The 27,741-nt window shown below is 41.1% G+C and overlaps 1 protein-coding gene across 1 annotated transcript in view; it reads right to left on the bottom strand.

Annotated features, from left to right (window-relative positions):
- Positions 1 to 27,741, bottom strand: part of ofcc1 (orofacial cleft 1 candidate 1) — a 112,111-nt gene that overhangs the window by 75,094 nt on the left and 9,276 nt on the right. Inside the window, exons 5-12 of the mRNA XM_036944035.1 lie at positions 27,373 to 27,555; positions 24,041 to 24,154; positions 22,539 to 22,628; positions 20,545 to 20,756; positions 19,083 to 19,172; positions 18,662 to 18,741; positions 17,451 to 17,580; positions 195 to 434 (exon numbers count right to left, since the gene is read on the bottom strand). Coding sequence (XP_036799930.1) covers positions 195 to 434; positions 17,451 to 17,580; positions 18,662 to 18,741; positions 19,083 to 19,172; positions 20,545 to 20,756; positions 22,539 to 22,628; positions 24,041 to 24,154; positions 27,373 to 27,555 — 1,139 coding nt within the window. The remainder of the gene's footprint in view (positions 1 to 194; positions 435 to 17,450; positions 17,581 to 18,661; positions 18,742 to 19,082; positions 19,173 to 20,544; positions 20,757 to 22,538; positions 22,629 to 24,040; positions 24,155 to 27,372; positions 27,556 to 27,741) is intronic.

Raw genomic sequence — 27,741 nt, 5'->3', positions numbered from 1 at the left:
CCAAGCATCGTTTCAATAAAAGAGGGTCTTATTGAATGAACTCCCATCGCCACAAATCACATCCTGTCCTTCCCCTCCTGAATAAAAACACATTACTCTCAATAGAGGAAGGCCAGGATGGGGGGCTAAACTAAATGTGTTTGTCACCCGATTGGAGCGGAGGAGCAGTCCCCATCCCTGTGATGCTTACGTACAGTGAACAGGCTCTGGTTGACGTACAGCTCTGTGTCGTAGAAGTGGCCCCCGTGCTCCACGGGCTCTGTGGTCCCAGCCCACTGCTCCTCCTTCAGACAGGACCAGGTGAGGGCGGGACCTCCCAGACGGCTGTGGAGGGCCACACTGAGGCTGTAAAGGCCCCTGGGCAGCTTGTCCCTGACTGCCCGTAGGCAGCGCACACGCACTTCCATGGGCTGGGGACTCTGCGACCACTCCACCTGCATTACATAGAGAAGGTTGTGTTACGGTTACTGTCACTGCAGCAAGAAACCAGAGGTCAAGGAACGCACCCCTCACAGACACAGCACTGGCGTCTCCTTCACTCTCTCCCCCCTCCCTCACGCTCTCTCTCTGTATCTCTCTCCCTGCGCTCTCTTCCCCTCCCTCACTCTCTCTGTATCTCTCTCTATCCTTTTCTCCCTCTGCTCAGACAGCGTGCCACTGCCTGCCTCTCCACCAGACAGCAGACAGTGTGCATCATTCTCACTCACAAAGGAAATTCATTACCCTAAACATATCATGTGTACATCCTGTACTGTAACACAAGCATTGCTGCTTAACAACTCAGAGTAATTTCTGTTTAATTTGGAAAGGAAAGCCTGGTACAGTATTTCCCCCAAACTGTATACAGTTGAGAGAATTATTCACAAAATAAAAACAATATTTGCACATTTCAGCTATTGGCTGTTAAAAGGGGGAGCATATCAGGTTGGAAATCCATCAAGGGGAGGGATTCAGTTGAAAACGTTAAAGGACAAACACTCTGGATTAATTCAGGAAGCAATTCATCTGTGAGGGGAGAGGGTTAGTGTCTGAGTCTGTGACGGAACTGTAGCTAATCACAATGAGGTTCCGGGATGAGCTTTGTTGTTGTTTGTTTGTTTTGTTGGAATGGCTTCATTTCAAGGATATGATGAGCAATAGGGGGAGATCATTGGACTGTTAAGGAATTCATTCTAGATGATCACTGAACAATAAAAAACACTCATTCAGTTTCCCTTCCTGAATGGCATCCTCAAAATACAATTTTGTATGAATTAGCCATCATCATTAATTACGAAAGTAGATGTGTGCATACCCTTATGTGCTTATGTTATTGTATTTATGTAATTATGTACAACCTTTTCACAAATTTTTGCAAATTGGCCTGCATTCAGCATACAGAACAGAGAACAATATAAACTGGGTGGTTCGAGCCCTGAATGCTTATTGGCTGAGAGCCATGGTATATGAGGACGTATACCACGGGTATGACAAAAAATATGCATTTTTACTGTTCTAATTACGTTGTTAACCAGTTTATAATAGCAATAAGACACCTCAGGAGTTTGTGGTATATGGCCAATGTACCACAGCTAAAGGCTGTATCCAGGCACTCCACATTGCGTCGTGAGTAAGAACAGCCCTTAGCCCACCCCCCAGAACAGACTCAGTTCGCCGGGGAATGGACTCTACAAGGTGTCGAAAGCGTTCCACAGGGTTGCTGGCCCATGTTGACTCCAATGCTTCCCACAGTTGTGTCAAATTGGCTAGATGTTCTTTTGGTAGACCATTGTCAATACACACAGGAAACGGTTATGAGTCAAAAAACCAGCAGCGTTGTAATTCCTGACACAAACCGATGCACCAGAAACCTACTACCATACACCGTTCAAAGGCACTTAAATATTTTGTCTTGCCCGTTCACCCTCAATGGCACGCACACATACACAATTCAATTGTCAAGGCTTAAAAATATTTGTTTTACCTGTCTCCTCCCCTTCATCTACACTGATTGAAGTGTAACAAATTATATCAATAAGGGATCATAGCTTTCACCTGGTCAGTCTATGTCATGGAAAGAGCAGGTGTTCTTAATGTTTTGTATACTCAGTGTATAGTGCCAGTGAAAGGGACATTTGGCATATTTGGCAACCTGGTAGCTGAAGAGTGATAGATGACCAGGAGCCTATTTCAAGAGCGCTAAGGGCGAGATCCTGGTACCTAGTATTCACCTACCATAAAACACACACACGTGCACAAACATGGGGCATTAATATTACATTTCCCTTCATGGATTATTAAAGTACATTATCTATCTCATACAGTAGTGTTGAGGGCCTAAAAAGGTTCCATGGAACAGTGCATCCTGGTACCCAGTTATACATGAATATTCAAACATTAAGCATGCAACAAACAATATACAGTCCCTTCTGAAAGTATTCACACCCCTTGACTTTTTCCGCATTTTGTTGTGTTACAGCCTGAATTTAAAGTGAGATTTTGAATCACTGGTCTACACACAATGCCCCATAATTTTTAGGAAATGTCTTGAGTCAATAATTATTCAACCCCTTTGTTATGGCAAGCCTAAATAAGTTCAGGAGTAAAGGTTAGCTTAAAAAGTCACATAAGTTACATGGACTCACTCTGTGTACAATAATAGTGTTTAACATTATATTTTAATGACTACCTTATCTTTGTATCCCACACATACAATTATCTGTAATGTCTCCCAGTCGAGCAGTGAATTTCAAACACAGATTCAACAACAAAGACCAGGGAGGTTTTCCAATGCCTCACAAAGAAGGGCACCTATCGGTAGATGGGTAATAATAAAATAAACATACATTGAATATCCCTTTGAGCATGGTGAAGTTATTAATTCCACTTTTTATGGTGTATCAATACACCCAGTCACTACAAAGATAAAGGCGTCCTTCTTAACTCAGTTGCCGGAGAGGAAGGAAACCACTCAGGGATTTCACCATGAGGCCAATGGTGACGTGGAAACAGTTACAGAGCTTAATGACTGCTACAGTAGAAAACTGAAGTTGGAGCGATAACATTGTACACTGAACAAAAATTATTTCATGAGTTAAAATAAAAGATACCAGAAATGTTCCATACACCCAAACGCTTTTCTCTCAAATGTACACAAAATCCCTGTTAGTGAGCATTTATCCTTTGCCAAGATAATCCATTTACCTGACAGGTGTGGCATATCAAGAATCTGATTAAAAAAAGCATGATCATTAAAAACAGGTGAACTTTGTGCTGGGGACAAAAAATGTCACTCTAAAATGTGCAGTTTTGTCACTGATGTCTCAAGTTGAGGGAGTGAACAATTGGCGTGCTGACTGCAGGAATGTTCAACAGAGCTGTTGCCACGGAACTGAATGTTCATTTCTCAACCATAAGCCGCCTCCAATATTGTTTTAGAGAATTATGCAGTACACCCAACCCGGCCTCACAAATGCAGACCACGTGTAACCACGCCAGCCCAGGACCACCACATATGGCTTATTCACCTACGAGATCATCTGAGGAAGGGGTGCTGAGGAGTATTTCTGCCAAAAAAAAGCCCTTTTGTTGGAAAAAACTCATTCTGATTGGCTGTGCCTGGCTCCCCAGAGGGTGGGCCTGGCTCCCCAGACGGTTAGCCTAAATCCATAGGTTAGGTCCTAATGAATGTATTTCAATTGACTGATTTCCTTCAATCAACTGTAACTCAGTAAAATCTTTGAAATTGTTACATGTTGTGTTTATATTTTTGTTCTGTATTACATGCAACTTAAAAGTTACATATCACAAAATTCTGATTTGAAATCTTTTGGACATCAGAGCAACCTTGAGGGAATCTTATTTGAGTCAGAAAAGGATGTTCATATGATAGGGAAGATATACAAAACTTTGCAGAGAGCATATCCAACTGACAATCTTTTAGAAAAAATTACAAAATTACATTTAACGAAAAATCTATGATAAAATCAGTATAAACTAATGTATAGAATTTATTATACATGAGACAAAATTCCCAAATTCTACAACACAACGGCCGAGTCATGTCTAGCAGTGCATTTCAAAAGTATTCAGACCCCTTGACTTTTTCCACATTTTATTACGTTACAGCCTTATTCTAAAATGGATTAAATTACTATTTTTCCCTCTCATCAATCTACAAACAATACCCCATAATGACAAAGCAAAAACAGGTTAAGAAATGTTTGCAAATTTATAAAATAAAAAAATCTGAAATATAACATTTACATAAGTATTCAGACCCTTTACTCAGTACTTTGTTGAAGCACCTTTGGCAGCGATTACAGCGTTGAGTCTTCTTGGGTATGACGCTACAAGCTTGGCACACCGGTATTTTGCATTCTTCTCTGCAGATCTTCTCAAGCTCTGTCAGGTTGGATGGGGAGTGTCGCTGAACAGCTATTTTCAGGTCTCCCCAGAGTCGTTTGATTGGTTTCAAGTCCGGGCTCTGGCTGGGCCACTCAAGAACATTCAGAGACTTGTCCCAAAGTCACTCCTGCGTTGTCTTGGCTGTGTGCTTAGAGTCGCTGTCCTGTTGGAAGGTGAACCTTCGTCCCAGTCTGAGGTCCTGAGTGCTCTGGGGCAGTTTTTCACCAAGGATCTGTCTGTACTTTGCTTCATTCAACAACCTGTTGATTTATTTTCTCTTAATCAAGCTACTCCCGCTGGTTATGGCTACGTGTGACCGCCGTGGTGGCGGCCTCGCTGTACTGTAACAACTCCAAAATCGAAATACCTGAACTGTCTCCCTACTATCTCTTCATTTGAATACATTGCCTACAAATTATTTTGCTCAATAACCACTATCCTTGTGTACCGTCCTCCTAACACAGAACCCAAACTGGCTGCGCGCGTGCGCCATTGTGCACCATCGTGCATACATTCATTTGGTCCCCCCACACCAAACTCGATCACAACACGCAGGTTGAAATATCAAAACAAACTCTGAACCAATTACATTAATTTGGGGACAGGTAGAAAAGCATTAAACATTTACGCCAATTTAGCTAGCTAGCTTGCACTTGCTAGCTAATTTGTCCTATATAGCTAGCTCGCTGTTGCTAGCTAATTTGTCCTGGGAAATATGTCAATTTTCCCACTCACATCAAGGGACACACATCAACAACCTCTCCCTCGCCCACAGAACTTTCCCCTTCCAACTACAAAACAGCTGCAGTCACCCCATCTTTACTTTGTTTATTGAATTTTCAACAACAGCATTTACAAAATAGTTGCATTTGTAAGTTATTTGGTAGTAATATAAAACAACACATCAAAGACAACAATACAGCAAAACAAATATAAAAAATTAAAAGATAAGAACTAATATATATTTTGATACAGTTGTTACAGGTCAAGTAGCACAGATCATACAGTCCTTAACATCCGAGATGTCACGTATACACATACCAGGCCTCTTACATCACCAATATACAAATCACCAATATATAAATATACATCACTCTAGCACTGCAGGGAAATGTAGTCGTTTAACATAAGAAAAGAAGGGAGCCCACATGGCATTGAATTTGTCTATAGACCTATTGAGTGTGTGTTTAATTTTTTCCAACCTTATGAAATTCAAAACGGATTTAATCCAAAGAGCATGAGAAGGGGGTGCAGAGGATTTCCATGTACGTAAAACTAATCGTCTCGTTAACAAAGTGACAAAGGCAATTACATCCTTATTCATTTTGGTCAAATGTGTTGTGGGTAAGACAACCCCAAATAATGCAATAAATGGGTCTGGCTCGATCTCTGTGCCGCTTAATTCTGAGAGTGTGTTAAAGATGTCTTTCCAGAAACCAACAAGAGATGGGCAACACCAAAACATGTGTACATGATTAGCAGGAGACTGGTTACAACGTAAACAATTAGGGTTCACATCCTTGTAAATTTAGGATAATCTTGCTTTGGTCCAGTGGGCCCTATGAATGAGTTTGCATTGAATGAGAATGTGTCGAGCGCAAATAGAAGAGGTATGTACTCTTTTGAGTGCCCCTTCCCATAGTTCATCAGACATTTCCTCACCCAGTTCCTCCTCCCATGAGGATTTAATATCGTTTAATGAGGTGGTTTGTAGTGAGCAAATTTGACTAAAGATTATTGACAAGGTGTCTTTCAGAGTAGGAAGAGGGATAAGAAGGGTGGGGAATCAGGGATCTATGCTGTGGACGTAACTCTGGACTTGTAAGATCCTAAAGAAATGATGTCTGGGGAGACCAAATTTATCTGATAATTGTTCAAATTACTAAATGTATTGTTAATATAGAGATCTCTGAATCTTTTAATACCGAGACCATGTTGAGAAAGCACCATCAATCATAGATGGGGGAAAAGCTGGATTTGAGGCTACTGTAGCAAAAGAAGAGGTTGTCTGAAACCCAAAGTGGCGGCTAAATTGATTCCAGATGTTCAATGTTGTTTTGACACATATTTTTGGTGAAGGAAGAGTAAGGGCCTGTAATGGAGGAGTGAGCGAGCGAAGACAATGATGCCGGTATAGATGAGGCGGCTTCCATCTATAGCCAAATTGGGGGTGGGAATATCTCTCTGCAACCAGTACTGAATGAGCCTAAGGTTAGCGGCCCAATAATAGAATTTAAAATCCGGTAGAGCTAGACTGGTTTGGGCCTCTGCAAAAGCTGTTTTCGTATCCTAGGGGGCTTTTTGTCCCATATAAAAGGTACAATTAGGCCGTCGATCTTTTTGAAAAATGTATTGGGAAGAAAAATCGGTAGGCACTGATAGAGATAAAATAATTTAGGGAGAGTATTCATATTAATATAATTAATGATTGTGACTAAGGTTAGGTGTAGCAAAGACCAGCTTTCCAAATCGTCCTTAGTGCGGGTTGAAAGAGGAGCAAAGTTGGCTTGAAAAAGGTTTTCAAATCTGATGTACCCCGAGATAAATAAAGCTACTGTGAGCAATTTTAAATGGCAAGTTAAGTAAAGGGGATTTTCTTGCGGCCATATTAAAACCTCTTGCCACTCAGATCCCTTTAGCGGGATCATTTTTGTCTACATCCGGTGAATTGCAGAGCGCCGAATTAAAACTAAATTATTAAAAATATTTCATTTTCATGAAATCACAAGTGCAATACACCAAAACACAGCTTAACTTGTTGTTAATCCAGCCAGCATGTCAGATTTCAAAAAGGTGAAAGCAAACCTTTTTGAAAAAAAAAAAAAAAAAAAACGGTGAAAGCAAACCATGCGATTATGTGAGGACAGCTCTCAGCAGACAAAACATTACAAACAGCTAGCAGCAAAGTAGATTGGTCACGAAAGTCAGAAAAGCAATAAAATGAATGACTTACCTTTGATGATCTTCATATATTTGCACTCAAGAGACTCCCAGTAACACAATAAATGTTTGTTTTGTTTGATAAAGATTCTCTTTATATCCAAAAACCTCCATTTGGTTGGCGCGTTTTGTTCAGTAATCCACAGGCTCGTGCAGTCACGACGGGCAGACGAAAATTCCAAATAGTATCCGTAAAGTTCGTAGAAACATGTCAAACGTTTGTTATAATCAATCCTCAGGTTGTTTTTACAATAAATAATCTATAATATTTCAACCGGACGGTAGCCTTTTCAATAAAGAAAAGAAAGAAAAGGTCTCGCTCCCGGCGCACGCGCATGCACAAATCTATCCACTGACGCAATATGATAATTCTCGCTCATTTTTCAGATTAAAAGCCTGACACTATGTCTAAAGACTGTTCACACCTTGTGGAAGCCATAGGGAAAGGAATCTGGTTGATACCCCTTTAAATGGAGGTGTCGTGTCTTTGGCTATGCCGGATTAAGTAATACGACATGCTATTCTATAAAATAATTTCTCCGTAATTACTATTACCTGATTGAGCTCATCATGTAAATGTAATTAACTAGAGAGTCGGGCACCACAAAATAATATTTATAGAGCTGTTATCTTCCGAATAAACTCTTAAAGACCTAGTAATTTTTTACATCAATAGCAGTCAATATTAATCCTCATCTTAATTCAGTCTCATCTGAAAGTTGTAAATTCTTGATTATCTGCACGAACCCTAGCTAACAATTTGAATCAGCAATACAAAATTGGGTTTAATTATTTATTTACTAAATACTAATCACACAGAATTACACACACACATAATTAAATCATAACTTGATTACAAATTACGTCATAAAGGAAAACATCCCTAGCGGGCGGAACAGATACGACAGCTTGTTACACAAAGGAAAAGGGCTGGGTTTGAGTGAAAGAGCGGGTCATTTTGCACTTCCTAAGGCTTCCACTAGATGTCAACCGTCGTTAGAACGTTGTTTCAGGCTTCTACTGTTAAGGGGGGCCGGATGGGAGCTGTTTGACTAAGGAGTCTAGCAGCAGCCTCGTTCTCAATCACGCGCATTTCACATGAGGTAGCTCTCGGTCCATTGCTTTTCTACAGACAATGGAATTCTCCGGTTGGAACATTATTGAACATTAATGATAAAAACATCCTAAAGATTGATTCGATACTTTTTGAACTTTTGTCCAACATTCGGCTGGACCTGAATGCGCGTTTGGATTTGTTTACCAAACAGCCTAACAAAAGAAGCTATTTGGACATAATTGATGGACTTTATGGAACAAATCAAACATTTGTCGAACTGGGATTCCTGGGAGTGCATTCTGATGAAGATCAAGTGAATATTTATAATGCTATTTCTGACTAATGTTGACTGCGCAACATGGCGGATATTTATTTTGGCTGTTTTGGGCTCTGAGCTCCGTACTCAGATTTTGCATTTTCCGTAACGTTTTTTTGAAATCTGACACAGCGGTTGCATTAAGGAGAAGTTTATCTATATTTTCATGTATAACACTTGTATCTTTTAGCAATGTTTATTATGAGTATTTCTGTAAATTGATGTGGCTCTCTGCAAAATCACCAGATGTTTTGGAACAACTGAATGTAACGCGTCAATGGAAACTGACATTTTTGGATATAAATATGAACTTTACCGAACAAAACATACATGTATTGTGTAACATGAAGTCCTATGAGTGTCATCTGATGAAGATCATCAAAGGTTAGTGATTCATTTTATCTCTATTTGTGCTTTTTGTGACTAGGTACTGACCTAATATAATCGTTTGGTGTGCTTTCGTGGTAAAGCCTTTTTGAAATCGGACACTGTGGCTGGATTTACAACAAGTTTATCTTTAAAATGATGTGAAATACTTCTATGATTGAAGAATTTAATTATGGGACTTCTCTTGTTTTGAATTTGGCGCCCTGCACTTTCACTGGCTGTTGTTGAGGTGGGACGCTTCCGTCTCGAATATCCCAGAGAGGTTAATAATGTGTCAAATTCTGCTTGCAAAGTTAAATGCTCCTTATAAATATTCGTAGATGGTGAAACGGCATAAATGTAATCTAATTGGGCAATACAGCGTGTTAACATAGATTGCCTATCCCTTTTCAGTTTGTTTTCATGTGCGGTGCGTGAATAATTTCACCTGATATAAGCTTTCAAAGTTTCCCTGAGAGTATATGCAGAGATGTTTGGGGTTCCATTTGTACTCATGAAAAAGTCGATTAGACCAAAAACAAAATTGACAAAGTGTTCATTACTGAGCAGTTGAGTAGTTAGCCGCTAAGGCGGTCGCAGATTGTCAACAGTTTGAAAGACTACTTCTATGATAACATGGGCGTGGTCAGATACAACAATTGGATTATATGAACATGAAGATATGGAATTGAGAAGTCTGTCATCTACAAGGAAGTAGTCTATGTGGGTAAAAGTGTGGTGAACCGATGAGAAATAAAAGAGTGTTTAATCTATCTGGAAAAGCATATTTTCCAAGGGTCTGAAACTGCAAATTCAGACATAAAGGTTTGGACAACTCTAGCTGAGGTTGACAAGGTAGTAGGTTTAGTGGAGGATCAATCCAAATGTGGGTCTAACCAACAGTTAAAATCACCACCTAAGATCAACATTTAAGAAGACATATCGGGCAGTGTAGAGAAAACCGATTTGAAAAAAATCACCATTGTCCCACCATTGAGCATAAATATTAACAAGAAGTACATTCGTATTGAGCAGCCTAACACTGACAATTATGTATCTACCATGGGGATCTGCAATCACATTAGAACATGTAAAAGGTACCGATCTGTGAAGTAAAATAGCCACCCCTCTTGCCTTACTCTGAAATGAGGAATGGAACACCTGACCCACCCATCTGCACCTAAGACTTGAGTGTTGTGATACCTTCAGATGAGTTTCTTGGAGAAAGATTGTGAGCTTTCAATTGATGAAGGTGGTGTAGCACCGTACTACGTTTAACTGGGTTATTTATGCCGCTGCAGTTCCAAGTAAGAAAGTTAAAGTCATTCCCTCCAGCTGGATGGTCTACACTAGGCTGAGTCATGTCTTAATTGAGGACGTGTAAAGGACAAGGTACAATGTAAACTAAAGATCTTAGTTGAACCTAATAGCGCAAATTTAAAAAACAAAGAAAAGCTACAAAGCACAAAAAAACATATAAAAACGATATACAAATAAAGAGGGAAAACCCCTTCCCTCACAACCTCCCTTGCCGAAGCAAAGTGTTGGTTCCATGTTTCATGAGCTGTAATAAAAGATCCCACAAAATGCTTATTTCTCTCAACTTTTGTGAAGAAATTTGTTTACATACTTATTAGTGAGCATTTCTCCTTTGCCATGATAATCCATCCACCTGACAAGTTTGGCATGTCAATGAGCTGATTAAACAGCATGATCATTACACAGGTGCACTTTGTGTTGGGGACAATAAAAGGTCACTCTAAAATGTGCCATTTTGTCACACAACATAATGCCACCAATATCTCAAGTTGAGGGAGCGTGCAATTGGCATGCTGACTGCAGGTACAGTGCATTTGGAAAGTATTCAGACCCCTTCCCCTTTTCCATGTTAAGTTACGTTACAGCCTTATTCTAAAATTGATTAAATAAAACAAATTTGTCATCACTCTACACACAATACCCCATTATGACAAAGTGAAAACAGGTTTTAAGAAATATTTGCCAATTCATTAAAGTAAAAAAACAGAAAGACCCTTTTGAAAGATACAGCAGGTCTTCAATTAGTCAGTCTGCTACCCAGAAGCTAGACAGTGGCGGTTGACCAGGAGTATAGGGAACAGATTCTGGTGTCATTCACCTACCACAAAACAAACACACAAACAAATGTGAAACTATCAATTATAGTCACCAAAATCCATTGGAGATTCTACTTTACTCATTTGCATGTTCCACTCTCAACTTTTGCCACGCAAAATAAACGGTCTGGTGACACTGTTTGGATTCATTTATTTTTGTTCAGTATATAAACCCTTGCCGTCAGAAAGTACTCACTCCCTTTGACTTTTTCCACATTTTGTTGTGTTACACCCTGAATTAAAAATGTATTTGTCTACCTCCCGAGTGGCGCAGTGGTCTAAGGCACTGAATCGCAGTGCCAGCTGTGCCACTAGGGATTTGAGTCCAGGCTGTCGCAGCCGGCCGCGACCGGGAGACCCATGGGGAAGTGCACAATTGGCCCACCATCGTTCGGGTTAAGGGAGGATTTTTTCCTTGTCCCATCGAGCACTAGTGACTCCTGTGGCGGGCTGGGTGCAGTGCATGCTGACATGGTTGCCAGATGTTTCCTCTGACACATTGGTGCGGCTGGCTTCTGGGTTAAGCGGGCATTGTGCGGCTTGGTTGGGTTGTATTTCGGAGGACACACGGCTCTTGATCTTCGCCTCTCCCGAGTCCGTACAGGAGCTACAGCGATGAGACAAGACTAACTACCAATTGGATACCATGAAATTGGGGAGAAAAAATTATAATGTATTTGTCACTGGCCTAATGTCTACATGGATTTGTTTTTCAACATTCTTACAAATTCATTAAAAATGACAAGCTGGAATGTCTTGAGTCAAAAAATATTAAACCCCTTTGTTCTGACAAGCTTAAATAAGTTAAGGAATAATAATAAGTTAATAAGTTGCACATACGTTACAATTATCTGTGAGGTCCTTCAATCGAGCAGTGAATTTCAAACCCAGATTTAACCACAAAGACCAGGGAGGTTTTTCCAATGCCACGCAAAGAATGGCACCTATTGGTAGATGGGTAAAAAAAAGTGGACTGTCACGCCCTGACCGTAGAGAGCTTTTTATGTCTCTATTTTTGGTTTGGTCAGGGTGTGATTTGGGTGGGCATTCTATGTTCATGTTTCTATGTTTTCTATTTCTTTGTGTTTGGCCAGGTATGGTTCTCATTCAGGGACAGCTGTCTATTGTTGTCTCTGATTGGGAATCATACTTAGGTAGCTTTTTCCCCTCCTTCTGTGTGGGATCTTGTTCTTCGTTTGTGACCAGGTAGTTTGCACTATGAAGTTGTTCGGTTGTTGTTTTCTTTATTATTTTGTTTTGTCTAAAAGTTTCACTTCAACAATAAATATTATGTGGAACTGAAGGAACGCTGCGCCTTGGTCTCATCCTCCAAAACATAGAAACACAAAATCATAGAAAACGAAACATAGAATGCCCACCCCAAATCACACCCTGACCAAACCAAATAGAGACATTAAAAGGCTCTCTACGGTCAGGGCGTGACAATTTCACCATGTTGCCAATGGTGACTTTAAAACAGTTACAGAGTTTAATGGCCATGATAGGAGAAAACTGAGGATGGATCAACAACATTAAAGTTACTCCAAAATACTAACCTGATTGACAGAATGAAAAAATATTCAAAAACATGCATCCTGTTGCACTAAAGTAATGCTGCAAAAAAATTGCAAAGCAATTCACTTTTTGTCTTTAATACAAAGTGTTATCCTTGGGGCAGCACCAATACAACACATTGCTGAGTACCACTCTCCATATTCTCAAGCAAAGTGATGGCTGCATCATGTCATGGGTATACATGTAATTGTTAAGGATTGGGGAGTTTTTCCAGATAAAAAACAAATGGAATGTTGCTAAGCACAGGCAAAATCCTAAAGGAAAACCTGGGTCACCCCACATAGCCTGGTTCCTCTCTAGGTTTCTTCCTAGGTTTTGGCCTTTCTAGGGAGTTTTTCCTAGCCACCGTGCTTCTACACCTGCATTGCTTGCTGTTTGGGGTTTTAGGCTGGGTTTCTGTACAGCACTTTGAGATATCAGTTGATGTACGAAGGGCTATATACATACATTTGATTTGATTTGAGTCTGCTTTCCACCTTTCAGCAGGACAATGACTAAAACTCAAGGCCAAATCTACACTGAAGTTGCTTACCAAGAAGACAATGAATGTTCCTGAGTGGCCGAGTTACAGTTTTGATTTAAAACTGAAAATGCTTGTTGATCAACAACCAGCTTGACAGAACTTGACAGAAAGATGCTTCTGCAAAGTATTGACTCAGGGGTGTGAATACTTCTGTATTTCATTTTCAATATGTTTGCAAACAATTCAAAAAACTTGTTTTCACTTTGCCATTATGGGGTATTTATTGTGTGTAGATCGGTGTGAAAAAAATATACGAATTTTATACATTTTCAAATCAGGCTTTAACAACAAAATGTGGAATAAGCAAGGGGTATGAATAATTTCTGAAGGCACTATCTATCTAGTACAGAAGCGCCGAGAACCTAAAAAGGTTCCATGGAAAAGTGCATCCTGGTACCTAGTTATACATTAATATTCAAAAACATTAAGCATACAACAAACAATATACAGTGCATTCGGAAAGTATTCAGAACCCTTCCACATTTTGTTATGTTACAGCCTTATTCTAAAATGTATTTACACACAATCTACACACACAATATCTAATAATCCCAAAGCAAAAACCGGTCTTTAGATTTTTTTGCAAATGTATTAAGAATAAAAAACTGAAATACCTTATTTACATAACTATTCAGACCCTTTAATATGAGACTCGGAATTGAGTTTAGGTGCACCTGGTTTCTATTGATCATCCTTGAGATGTTTCTACAACTTGAGTGGAGTCTACCTGTGGTAAATTCAATTGATTGGACATGATTTGGAAAGGAACACACCTGTCTATATAAGGTTGCACAGTTGACAGTGCACGTCAGAGCAAAAACCAAGCCATGAGGTCGAAGGAATAGTCCGTCGATCTCCGAAACAGGATTATGGCGAGGCACAGATCTGGGGATTGGTACCAAAACATTTTGGCAGCATTGAAGGTCAAAAATAACACAGTGGCCTCCATTCTTAAATGGAAGAAGTTTAGAACCACCAAGACTCTTCCTAGAGCTGGTCACCTGGACAAACTGAGCAATTGAGGGAGTAGGGCCTTGGTCAGGGAGGTGACCAAGAACCCGATGATCACTCTGACAGAGCTCCAGTGTTCCTTTTCCGAGATGGGAAAACCTTCCAGAAGGACAACCATCTCTGCAGTACTCCACCAATCAGGCCTTTATGGTAGCATGGCCAGACGGAAGCCACTCCTCAGTAAAATGCACATGACAGCCCGGTTGGAGTTTGCCAAAATACACCTAAAGGACTCTCGGACCATGAGAAACAAGATTCTCTGGTCTGATGAAACCAAGATTGAACTTTATGGCCTGAATGCCATGTGTCATGTGTGGCACCATCTCTATGGTGAAGCATGGTGTTGGCAGCATCATGCTGTGGGGATGTTTTTCAGCGGCAGGGACTGGGAGACTAGTCCGGATTGAGGCAAAGATGAACGGAGGAAAGTACAAAGAGATCCTTGATGAAAACCTGCTCCAGAGCACTCAGGCCCTCAGACTGGGGCAAAGGTTCAACTTCCAGCAGGACAAAGACACTAAGCACACAGCCAAGACAATGCAGGAATGGCTTGGGGACAAGCGTATGAATGTCCTTGAGTGCCCCAGCCAGAGCCCGGACTTGAACCCAATCAACCTTCTCTGGACAGACCTGAAAATAGCTGTGCAGAGATTCAACCTGATAGAGCTTGGTACAAATACCGGTGTACCAAGCTTGTAGCATCATACCCTAGAATACTTGAGGCTGTAACCACTGCCAAAGGTGTTTCAACAAAGTACTGAGTAAAGGGTCTGAATACTTATGGAAATTTAATATTTCAGTTTTTTTCATAACTTTGCTGAACCTGTTTTTGTTTTGTCATTATGGGGTATTTTGTGTAGATTGATGAAGAAAAAATAGATTTAATCAATTTTAGAATAAGGCTGTAATGTAACAAAATGTGTAAAAAGATACTTCAGGTCTTGAATTATACAGTCAGCTACCCGGGAGCTAGACAGTGGCGGTTGACCAGCAGCCTAGGGGACATATCCTGGTGTTATTCACCTACCACAAAAACAAACACATGTCCACAAACAGCACAGGGATGACAGTTCAACACACAGTCACCTAATCTTAAACCATCTATTATATTCAAAAAAATCCTCTGGAGATCCTACTTAACTCAATTTGCATGTTCCGCTCTCTGACTGTTGCCACTCTCCATAAACGGTGTATACTGGTGGCACTATTGGGATTTACCTACCCAGCACTGTGTGCCTGACAGTGTTGCTTTTTGACTGTTAAAGGCCCATATTAACCATTTGGAACACACACACACACACACACACACACACACGTAAAAATATACACACCCAGCGCCACGTGCATGCCAGTGCCTGGCAGTGCCCAGCTCAAAGCCACCCTCAGAGGGTGTGTGACGAGCCCTGCCGTTATGCCCCGCAATCTCCTTGCTGAGCATCTTTGCATACGCCACAACACAAAACAATTTAGGCAGAAGTGAAATTAGTATAATTGGTGGTAAAGCGGTTTAGCCCACACATCGCACATCCAGGAGGTTAAGGCTCTAAGCCCCCACACTGCTGAGGGAGAAAGAAAGGGGGTAAAAAAAGAACAATACAAATAAATAAAAACTTCACAGCACACCAGTGTTAATTTTTCACTATTTATGTCTTTAGAGATTGTTATTATTTGTCTCTCATGCATGGACCGGTAAGTGTATGGCGGAAAGTCAAGAAATCCGGGAAGGTAAAACGCAAAGTGAGCCAATTTTCCATATCAGAAGGTGGTTTGTTTGCCCGGAGCCTTAGTTGTGCCTAAAGTGCCATAACATTACACCACTCCTACAGATGAGATCAAAGCATTCAGCCACGGATCCTCAGCAGCTTTTTTTGGCACGCAGCGCGTCCTTCGCCGAAACATCTTTTCAAGGTTCCTACATTGACTGCTCCACGAATTGAACTCTTTAATACACAGGAAATGCCACATACAAAAACATATTTTCTTTCTAAGTATAGCCTAATATTCGGAGATTAAGCTTTCTCGTTAATTATTTTCATTTTAATTAGTAAATCTTAATTAACAATGAACATTTACCCTTAAAAATGTTGGCTTCGGAATGAAGGAAAGGGGGGGGGGGGGGAAACGAGTGAATAAATATGACAATCTTTTTGGGACCTCCAGGCAGGATTACTGATGCAGGCAGACTTAGTTATTAAACACGTTCTAAATTAAATGCCTCCATGAATTTTGCACAGAAATATATTTTCATAGTTTTGCATGCCAAATGTGACATTTTATATTTTAGATTCATCTGCCGCAGTAATTTTGGAAATGTCATATAAACAAAGATTTTGTCATTTACCAATGGAATTACTATGCATGGCAGGTTGGCCATTGCTTTTCCTGGCTGTGCCGGTTGTTTCAAGTCAGCAAGCCATAAAAAATCTTTATCTCTCTGAAACACAGCAATTTGGGAGATAATCGAATGGTGACTGGGGGGCAGAAATGCCAGTCTGAGGAATTATACCACAATCTCTCCCACATTTACAACCTTCCTCAAAGCGAGTTGTCACCCTGGCAGGAAGGGCTGATAGAAGATTCATTACATCTCTAAGCCTGCATGGTGGCAGAGCAGCCTCATCCCCAGCCTAACAACAGCACACTCCTACGGATGCTAAGGCTGCTGCCTGATGCTGCTCCTTCCTCCTCACTCTCCCTTCTTTCCCTTTCTACTTTCCTTAAGACACCAGACGGCTTTTTACACACTGGGGGATGAAAAACATCCTAAATAAAGGAGAAAGAGAGACGGCGGTTTTTCCCAGTGTTCCATGGTAAACACAGGGAAGCCTTTTATGTTTGTGTGTGTGTGTGTGTGCGCGCGAGTATGCTCACGCGTGCATGAGCGTGCTTGCAAAAGAGACTCTGCTGACAGATTCCATTCACGGCAGCAAGGATTTCATATAATTACATCATTTGACTTTAAAAAAAACATTCCTCTATCTGTTTCTCGGGCCACAAACATATTTTGCGAGATATCATAATTTCTTCTATGGTTGAACCCTGGTGGAAATAAGTCTCCGATATAGAAGTGGTACTTCCTGTTGATGTGCCATGTTACTTCCTGTGTTTATGTCTGATAATGGCTGGGTTAACAGATCCTACCTGCCAGCCGAGGCCTGGCTCCCTGGCCCACGGTGATTCTGCTGCTGCGGAGGCTTCTGTCATCTCGCCGTATTTGGCGATCACTTCACCTTTGCGCTCCCCCAGCGCCTTCAGCAACTGGCTCTCTGCGCTGCAAAACACAAGTGGTAACCCTGTTAACCAGCCACCTGCATATTGTGCTCTCTTGTTCCCACTTTGTAGCCAACAGCGGAGAATCTAATAACGCAACAACAAACACTTTCCACTTTTTTCCCCCTCCTTCCCTCTCTTTCTCTCTCTCTCTCCTCAGCCCGCTTGGCCTTTCAATCTTATCTGGGGTAATGTAATAAACTGCTGCTACGCTCCGTCTCCCAGCCACCTCTCTTAATTCCTCAAAATAAAGCAATATCATAGGCCCGCCTGCTAAAGTGGATAAGATGGCTTTAAAGTAAGAATAATTCAGCAAATAAATGCTCATCGGTGCGGCATCAAAGCCAGCCACCAACTTTATTTTCTGCTCGCCCGATCAAAAGTATTACATGTGCTTTCGTCAGTTAACAACGCAGCAGAATGGGGGCCCTCTCCCTAATGAAATTACTGTTAAATCAAAAACAGTGAAAGGAAATAAATTACACATAACAAAAAAAGAAAGTCAGCTTGGCATCCCGTTCCCATTCTAGAGAATAGGAGATCATTTCTCATTGAATCTCAGAAAACGTAGCCCTAGGTGATGTGTATTAAAACCTCTCATGTCTAATAGCCACCCACCAATGATATCAGAAGGAATTTGCAGGGGCCAAGGCTGCGCGGAGAAGGTCATCGTTGCTAAACTCAAACGGTATTCATCTGACAGGCATGGTGTCCATACCAACACCCATAGTAAACAGTGAGCACAACAGGCTCATGTAGATTCTCTTGATTTTTTTCTGTATAATGTCAGGCTGGATGGTAAGCCACAATTACAAAAAAACAACTCTACATGCTATTATATCCTTTGGGCTGAGGGAGGAGATGCATGATTCCAGACTGATGTGGATGGAACACAAACTGATGCTCCTCTGAGTCCAGTGACACGGGCAGATGTTCATGCCTCGCAGCCTTTTACCCACAATGCATTGCAATATAGGTTACAGTCACATTACATGTTTTCTCAAATGGCAGCTAAATAAATATGGTGAACGTTCTGTACAATGAATGCTTATTTCATTCATGTAACATTAGTGGAAACATACCGTTGGAACGCTGCATACAGCCTGTCTTGCAGTATCCTCTCCTGTTGGTCACAGTCTCTGTGTGACTGGGCCTGGGGTTCCTTTGAAAGAATGAGCCAACTTTTTGTCAACATGGGCATTTTGCAGCCAGTAAAAATAAATAGACTCACAAAACAAAAGCATGAAGACGTGATACTGATGAAATAGTGCATGACTTGAACTACAACCATTTCACTGAGATTTCTCTGGCTTTTATTACTATAACAGCTTCGATTACATGTACAACTCTATGACACAGTAAGAGGAAGAAGATTAAAATGCCTCTCAGCGAACCTGGCACAATGTATTCAAATCATCCCAGTAATACTAACAATACAACTTCAGGAAATATAATTTTACATAGCACAAAGTAATCTTTCCCTTTATGGACACAGCAAAGTACCTTTGCATTTCCCCTTAAGAAGGACATTAGTCTTTTCTTCCTCACCCACTCATTTTCCTGAGACATCCCTTCTCTTTGAAGATGTGTATCCTGCCAAAAATAAAATCACACACTTAGGGTGCATCCAAAATGGCACCCTACATAGGCCATGGTCAAAAGTAGTGTGCTAGAGAATAGGGTTTCAGACACACCCTTAGTTTGGCCGAGCTTTGTGATAGGGAGGTGTAGTGTGAATTAAGTACACAGCATCTAACTCTGAAACAACGTGGTAATGCAATCTGCAGGCAATCAATAGCAGCCAGCCTGGAGCCTACAGACATGTAACGGGTTGATGAATCCTTCCAGCCGGTACCATTCAGTCAGCAAGTTTACACCGCTATTCAGTCGCATTGACACTGTTAAATGACAGCGTCTCGCGAGCAACCATGAAAGCTTTTGTGTGTAACAAACGGGAGAAAAAAGTCCTATTACTTCAAAATAGATGAGGAAATCTCCGGTGCATAGCCTAATGTTCTTTCAATGAGAAGTGGGCACAAACAGTTGGGGAGTGAATACACATTATGATAGCATAAAACACTGAACCCCGCTAGTATACAATATTACGTAGATGGAACTGATTATCAATACATGAAACGATGACTCAAGTCTTACCATCACAAGATCTATCCATTTTTCACTTTCCTTCCATATTCTTGGTGTTAATTTGAAACTCCTTAATTCTTCTTCCTTTTCAAGTCAGATTACAGCTATAAATATACTGGATAGTTTTTTATTTTCTGTTTAGATATGCGTTAATGTTTGGGTTTGGCTACCTCAATAGCGCTGAACAATGAAAACCCCATGTTCCTGTTTTCACCCCATTTTTTGACTGATGGAGTATCAACACTCATTTCATAAGCTTCTTCAGATCTTTATGCTATTTCACAAAATCCCCTTCTCCCAAAACAAGCGGTGAGGAGAAAAAATTGTCACGCTCTATTTTTCCTGAAAAGAGATGGTTGACAAACCAAGGCGGAAATCCAGGCTTCAATGACAAATGCATAATAATGAATAATCACAAAAACAACAAACGCTAACAAATTAATAGTTTGGACGATATCCTATTTTCACACACAATGTATGATACGATCAAATAGGCAAATCTGGGGATCGAGATGAATCGAATGGGCTTTAAGAAACTTACAATTCATTAAAGTTACATAAAAATAGTTCAGAGTTCGGTGCATAAAAAGAGTTCAATCTGAAAGTTACATGAACTACATTAGGAACCAAATGGGCAACTTTTAAAAGGGCCACTAAAAAAAATATTTAAAAAAAGGAAGCACAACACAGACAGAAATGTCTGTGAGGGGCGGGAAGCGAAGCACCCAGTGTTGTCCATTAGGCGGAGTGTGTAATGGACATGGCTCATGTGCTGGTGAATATAGGAGATGACATAGATATTCCTCTTTGTGGCTCTGACCTGTTCTAGTGAAAGGCTGCCAAGCGTGATCATGTCAGGCAGCATGCGATCCCTTAGCTGCTGAGCGTAGCGGGGGATCACCTCTTCTTCCCCTTCTTCCACTGCCGCCATGAAGCGCCCACGGCCTGCAGCACCGGCACCGACACGCAGCGTTGGATCACCGGCCCTCACCTTCCACACCTCTTCCTCCTCCCTGTGGGCTAGCGCCATACCTGGACACACAGGGGAGTGTGTGGAGTTAACACACACACACGCAGATGGATGTACACACACACATACACAACACACATGCACGCACACACATACTGTTATGCACAAGTAGTAGACAGTTTAGATTTCACATGCAAAGTACCAAAGACCATCTGAAAAATTCACTTGCCTGAAACATTATTTCTTATAAGCACCGGCAAAAAAGCAGGACAAACTCACATCTTACACTCCACTGACCATCTATGTAGCTGGCCAATGACATGTTGTAATAGTATGCATTCAGTGTGGATCTGGATATAAGGCGAAGCCTTGACTAATGTCCATCACTAAATCACCACCAGTGCTGCAGCAAATCTCCTACAGTACATCAATGAATTGTTGCCGGTGGATTAGCCTAGCTAGCTTTTCAAGAGGCCACTGATGCAGCACTTTCTCCATAAAAAGTCTGAGGTCAACAAACAGACTCAACACAGCTCCAAGATAGAAACTGCCACTATACCCACCATGTATCGATGTTTCTAAGTTTGTTCTCAAAATTCTGAGGGAGTTTATTGTGTTGCAACAGAGATAAATATCCAGCTGGGCTGAGAATGCTGGCTTCTGTGCTCTGGTCATCGTTGGAAAGTAAACAAGAGTAGAACTATGCCTTTATCAAAGCTAGATAGTTTTCCGTTACAAATAGAGGATGGATTCAACAGTCAAACGTATATTCTACGCTACTGCATAGCCACGTTAATAGTGATTATGAGGTATTGTTAGTGCCCCTTATAGGTAAAGACAACGTGTGCAGTCCAATGTGTGAATCAGATGAAGTCAATCAATGCCTAAAGTGATTATTTTCTTCTTTGTCAACCAAAGAGATAAAATATTTCAAGAAGTAAACAGATGAGATGACAACCGCACTGCGGGGGATTTATCCAGGAATCCCTCCGGAAATTACTTTTACTGGACCTTTTCCATTTCATTAATGTTCTGTTTCTTTCTCCTCGTTTTGTTGTGCGTGTGCTTTGTGCACGACTGTAAGAGAAAGAGTAAACCCTGCTCCAGTCACAATGCATCAGGATCAGGAGGAGAGAGAGAGCCTGCCTAGTCAGGCTGCGGCCTATATCGGTGGGAGGCATCCATAGAAAAGCATAAGGTGATTGTCTTGAAGTCTATTGTGGTTTACCGGAGAGCTCTGGCAGTCGATGCTGTTGGGCGCTCGCAGTGCAGGCGAGAGAAGGGCTCTGCCTGTGCCTATTGCATAAAACTGTTAATCCAAGATCCTCTTTACTTTTTTTTTTACCGGATTTCATGTACATTCTGAGACAATGGAAGGGCCTGCTAATCTCACTGCTACAGCTAAATCCATGACAATGCCGAATAATACAAGCAGGCAAAATTCTTCCATGTTCGAGCAGGTCTAAGCCCATCACTTCTGCACTGGAATTACAACAGAGATGCGTCATGTCAACAGGAGCCGGTGCGACTGTCTTGTCTCCCCCCCAGAACAATGCCAGCTTAAACCAACCCCAGTTTCCCCCTGTTTGGGTACATATTCAAATGAGTCTTCTGTTAATGGAAAAAGGCACGCCTACTGCACCACAATAGGCCTGTGCCTGGAAAGCTAGGAACAAGTCTTTCTACTCTGTGTCCCTTTAAAGTGTTCTTCTTTGTTCTGTCTGAAAATAAACAGCATGTTTTCGATTGAGCAGTTGCCTGCATATTTACTCTATAGTCGCAGTTGAATCATTTTGGAGTTTGTTTTACATGTGTTTTTAGGGTCTGGAATGTTGAGAACATACCTGGTAACTCTATGATGGTTATGTCGTCGTCAGTGTCCAGCATTTCAGCCATTTTCTGATATAGGCCCTTTTCATCTTGGTTCATTATTTCTACAAATCAAACAAATAATGTCACATAAAATGTCACAATCTCCTGATAACTATTACTTCAGAATTGCTCACTTCTTTTTCAAATCTAACTATACTGAACAAAAATATAAATGCAACATGTCAAGTGTTGTTCATGTTTCATGAGCTGAAATAAAAGATCCCAGAAGTTTTCCATACGCACAAATTATCATGACACAAAGCAAAAAAAAAGCACAGATACCGTGACGAGATCCTGAGGCCCATTTTCGTGCCGTTCATCTGCCGCCATCATATCATATTTCAGCATGATAATGCACAACCCAACGTTGCAAGGATCTGTACACAATTCCTGGATGCTGAAAATGTCCCAGTTCTTCCATGGCCTGCATACTCAGACATTTCACCCATTGAGCATGTTTGGGATGCTCTGGGTCGACATGTACGACAGCGTGTTCCAGTTCCAGCAAATATCCAGCAACTTCGCACAGTAATTGAAGAGGAGTGAGACAACATTCTACAGGCCACAATCAACAGTCTGATCAACTCTATGTGAAGTAGATGTGTCGCGCTGCATGAAGCAAATGGTGGTCACACCAGATAATGGCTGGTTTTCTGATCCACGCCCCTACTTTTTTTTAAAGGTATCTGTGACCAACATATGCATATATGTATTCCCAGTCATTTGAAATCCATAGATTAGGGCTTAACAAATGTATTTCAATTGACTGATTTCTTTATATGAACCGTAACTCAGTAAAATCTTTGAAATTGTTGCATGTTGGGTTTATATTTTTGTTCAGTATAAATACATGTGTGCTTGAAATTACACATATGTGTGCTTGAAATTACATTCAAATTGTCAAGTCTAGTCAATATATATGCAAACATGCAAAACATTCTCATTCATGGGGTAATAGCAAATGGTCAGGTAGGGAATAACATTTCTACAAAGGTAATGAAAAAGGAGCAGGAATATGCCTCTTAGGTTGATTGTCATCATTTGATGGGATTGAGCTTTAGGACTCCTTTGATATTACAAGGAAGTGATATCCAAAAGATACAGGTGAAATGGCTCCTCTGTTAATAGCCATGTTTCATTATAACATGCATATTACTTGACTCCCAAGAGCATGTTTTTAATAGGCATGGGGGGGTGCAACTATTGATATGGCTCTGTCTGGTGTCTGTCATTTGATGGGAGCGCAAGAAAAGCTGGAGCGAAATGAAACTGACCAATGATACGTGACCTTCATCAATGACAACGAGCTGGAAACTAACACACTGTCCTATGTATGAGCCATCTCGTGGACCATCAGTAGTAAATGTATTTACATAGTACCGCCCCTGCCGTCAGAAACTGGCTGGCAATGAGTGATCTTTCTCACCTCACTTTAATGAACTGAGGAGAACTATTATGATGAGAAATGGCATACTTAATTCCAGCTCATCTTCTGTGCCGACCTCCGCCATCCCGCACCGCCTTGGGTTGGTTTCCTGCACCAGCGCTGGGTCAAAGTAATTTCGGGCACGCTCATTTCCTGTGGAAACTACGCCAGAAGAGCGAGAGAGAGTGAGAGAGGAGGAGGAAGGTGGGAGTGGTGGAGCGGCAGGTTGGTGGAGGTCAGTGTTTATTAGAAGCATATGAAGCAAAATGTTAATTTTGAAAGCCACACTGTTGAGGCTGGCCAGAGAGCCAGCGTCTGCTACCTGATAAGCCCTGGCCGGTCAGTCCGTTCACATGAGTGCGGCTCGCCGGGGCCCAGTGGAGCTCTGGGGCCTAATTAGCATGCCGCGAAAGGTCACACCAGGCAATCTCTTAAATACGATTGCCATATGTTACTTGTGTTCAAAAGGAACTAATGAGAAACTGTACAAGCGAAAAGTACCTGGAATTTCAAAGACAATACCCCTCTAAATGCTCTGGGGTCGGCGGTTGGGAGAACCCGGTCGGTTTGGGCCGAGTGAAGGCAGAGAAGGAAAATAACTTAACCCGTGTCCCATTGACTTCTTATTAGCAATCGCTGACCTATGGGCATCAAAGCTGCTCTGCTACAATTTATGGGAATCCAGCACCTCAAGGGGTGTTTCTAATAAAACAGGTACACCCCACCGAGTTGCTTTCTTAACCTGAAATCATTCTCCTGGCTTGAATATTTCACAGACTATATCCTCAATCTAAATTGCTTTACTTGTATTACTCGGTGGGGATAAATGAAGAGGTGTGTGTAAAAACATTTTTGCACACAAGGATCACATTTATATTAGAGGGAGAGGATCAACGCTGGGATGCATAAAAATGTGGAGTAAGTGTGTTTGCATAGGACCTCTACTCTGCATAGGACCCACCCACCAAGAGTTCTGTAGGCTTCTATTTGTGTTTATGTAATATATTGTACAAGCTTTTCTACATACCTTCCTCACTGTTGAACGCCAGTTACAAATTGTCAAATAGAGACACTTATTAGGCTGGAGTCCTGTATATTCATTGCTGCACTTATGAATTTTAGTGATACCATAAATTAACTGTAAAATTCACAAGTAAGTCCCTTTACGTCGTAAACACAGTTTTAACAATTTCGCTGCAATAGCTTTGAGGTTATGAAAGCCTTTTTTCAACCTACATTTGCATAATGGCGGCAGCTCTCAAAGATCTTGTCTTTGAATCATATCTTTGATTTACCTAAATAGTCTGGCTGTCCTCCAGTTCTTCGCCTCTAATAAAAATAGCAATTCCCTGTTCTTACATGCAAGCTATCAATAACCCACACTACTTCTCTCCATTCAAATCTACTGTTAACAGGCAGTTTTGATGAAAGATATTGAGGATAACCAAATAGAAGTGTCACAAACATGAGAGAGCTGCTGCTTGCATCTATTATATAGAGGTACAGGCTCTACAGACTGTTGCTATGTGTGTCAGTGCACTGGCAATGGGATTTAATATATGCCTTTTTTGAATATGAAAATAACTGCAGTGCCTGTTGGAGAAATAAGACCACATGTTTGGTTGCTCTATTTCAATTTGTAATGAAAATTCAGAACTCTAAATTATATCAAATACATAGGATAGTATTCTGGACGTAATGTTACATTTACTAGGGGGAGGAAATTACATAAATATCAAAACAAAATCAATGACAATTGTAGCATTGCTTACGATACACTTCTGTAGAAATAACGTTTTATCTCAGTAATGCACATATTTTATTAGCCCTACATATAAATGTACCATTTCTAAAGAAGCCTTGATCCATAACTGATGAGACTACTCATTCATTTAGAGCTCCTTCAACTATAAGGTATTTTTTCAGTGTTAACTTTGACACACATTGAAAGTCTTGGGGGCATGCACTTGCACACATGCACACACAATGGCAGACACACACACCACACCATCCACACGAAACACATCCAATGAGAAAGTTTCCCATGAATGATTGATTTCACACAGGGGGCCTCAGAGTATTACTGTTTCTCCTTTTTTTTTCTTTCTTTTTTAAATAAGTGCAAGTCATAAGATATCTCCCTGACAACTCAGAGACGTGCGGGGCAGATGCTATCGATTTAATCTCTGATGAGAGAAGACTTCCCTGGGATTCATAAAAGCCCTGCTCCCTGCCTGGCGTGCCAATGGGTGACACCACATCTACTGTATCAGATGGATCAGCTCAGTAGCACCACTGTCGTCGCATGTGCTACTCTACCCAGCACTGGGTGGGGGCAAAATGGACTAGACCTGAATGAGGTTTGCTCCCCTCAATAAAATGCCACTAATCAAAACTACTGTAATACAACAGATCTAAGAAAAATGCCATGTTCTTCAGTATAAAAGACACTAATGAGTTTACGGTGATCATGGGACACACCAATTTGGTACATGGAAACTCAAAAAGAGACCAAGAGAACTATAGTGCTTATGATCATGTGTTATGATGTGTCTATACATTCTGTGTGTGATTTAAACCCCAACGGTTTCTTTCTCTCTGTGTCTCACTCCACCTGGCAGTATTATCTTTAAAAATATTTTAGAATGATCCTTTAATATCCCTTAACTTTGTCAAGGAACAGACACAACCATGAAAAAAAGTAACCAAGAGGTGTTAATAGTGATTATCCTAAGCTTAGCCAGGAGACAATGAATATTCTCAACAGCTCCAGAAAATGTATGTGTATGTTTGAGTGAAGGCCAAATGTTGGAAGTTCTCTCCACTAACATTAAGCTTCAATGAATTACTAGATTATTAATTCAATAAATAAAAACATCTCTTAATTCAAAATACCTGACTTGTGTGACCTATCAAGACCAAACCGGCATTTCTTTTAATGTTTGAACGCACCACAGTGTGTGTAACATCATATCGCTCAAGAGTCTCACTGACATGGTAAATTACAAGGGGGCATATTTTCCTGCAGGATGGGCCATCAACTCTGTTTCAGGGACGTTATGTACACTATACGTTATAAAGATAGTGTGTATATGCTGGAAGTGGTATGCTAAGTAAATGCTCTCTTCGATGACTCCAGCCCTCCAGAAGGCAGAATACTGTTAGTGTGAGTTGAGAGGCTGGTTCCGTCAGGGTGTTCTGGCACCCCCACTCTTGTGACATTCTCCGGTTAGGTGGAATTTATATGAGGGGTACTTGTTAGGACACGCTAGCTTTGGAATGTGAGGACCAGGCCCTCAGAAACCCAAAAGGTTAGATCGGGAACAAATCCACAAATCCACTGTCAACGGGTTTGAGGCTAATGAAGAATGAAGCTTCACCTCTTGGTTTGGCAGGGGCTCGCAGCTCCATTTTTTGTTGGTGAGCTGCAAGGGTGCTATCTTGCCTGTCACGTTGAATTTCTCTCCCTGCTGAAGCCTGAGAAGCTGAAAGCTCTGTGCTGTAGCTGCCATCGAAGACAGGGTTTTCAATGCCTTCCACCACAGCACTCTCCTTCATTCCGCCTGCAAAAAAAGAGAAGAAAAAACACCATAACACAACAGGAAGGTCAAAAGTGGCGCATTATACCAAAGTACATTTAATGGCGCCAGAACATTCCTTCTAGTGATTCCTCTCCCCCTAAATACTGATGTGCATCCTCCTCGAATGTCACTAAAACACAATTAGGTTAAAATTAAATCTGAATCTTG

Source organism: Oncorhynchus mykiss, chromosome 15 (assembly GCF_013265735.2).
Source record: "Oncorhynchus mykiss isolate Arlee chromosome 15, USDA_OmykA_1.1, whole genome shotgun sequence".
NCBI lineage: Eukaryota > Metazoa > Chordata > Actinopteri > Salmoniformes > Salmonidae > Oncorhynchus > Oncorhynchus mykiss.
The sequence above is the reverse complement of the archived record's forward strand: the minus strand, read 5'-3'. Positions and strand labels throughout refer to the sequence as shown.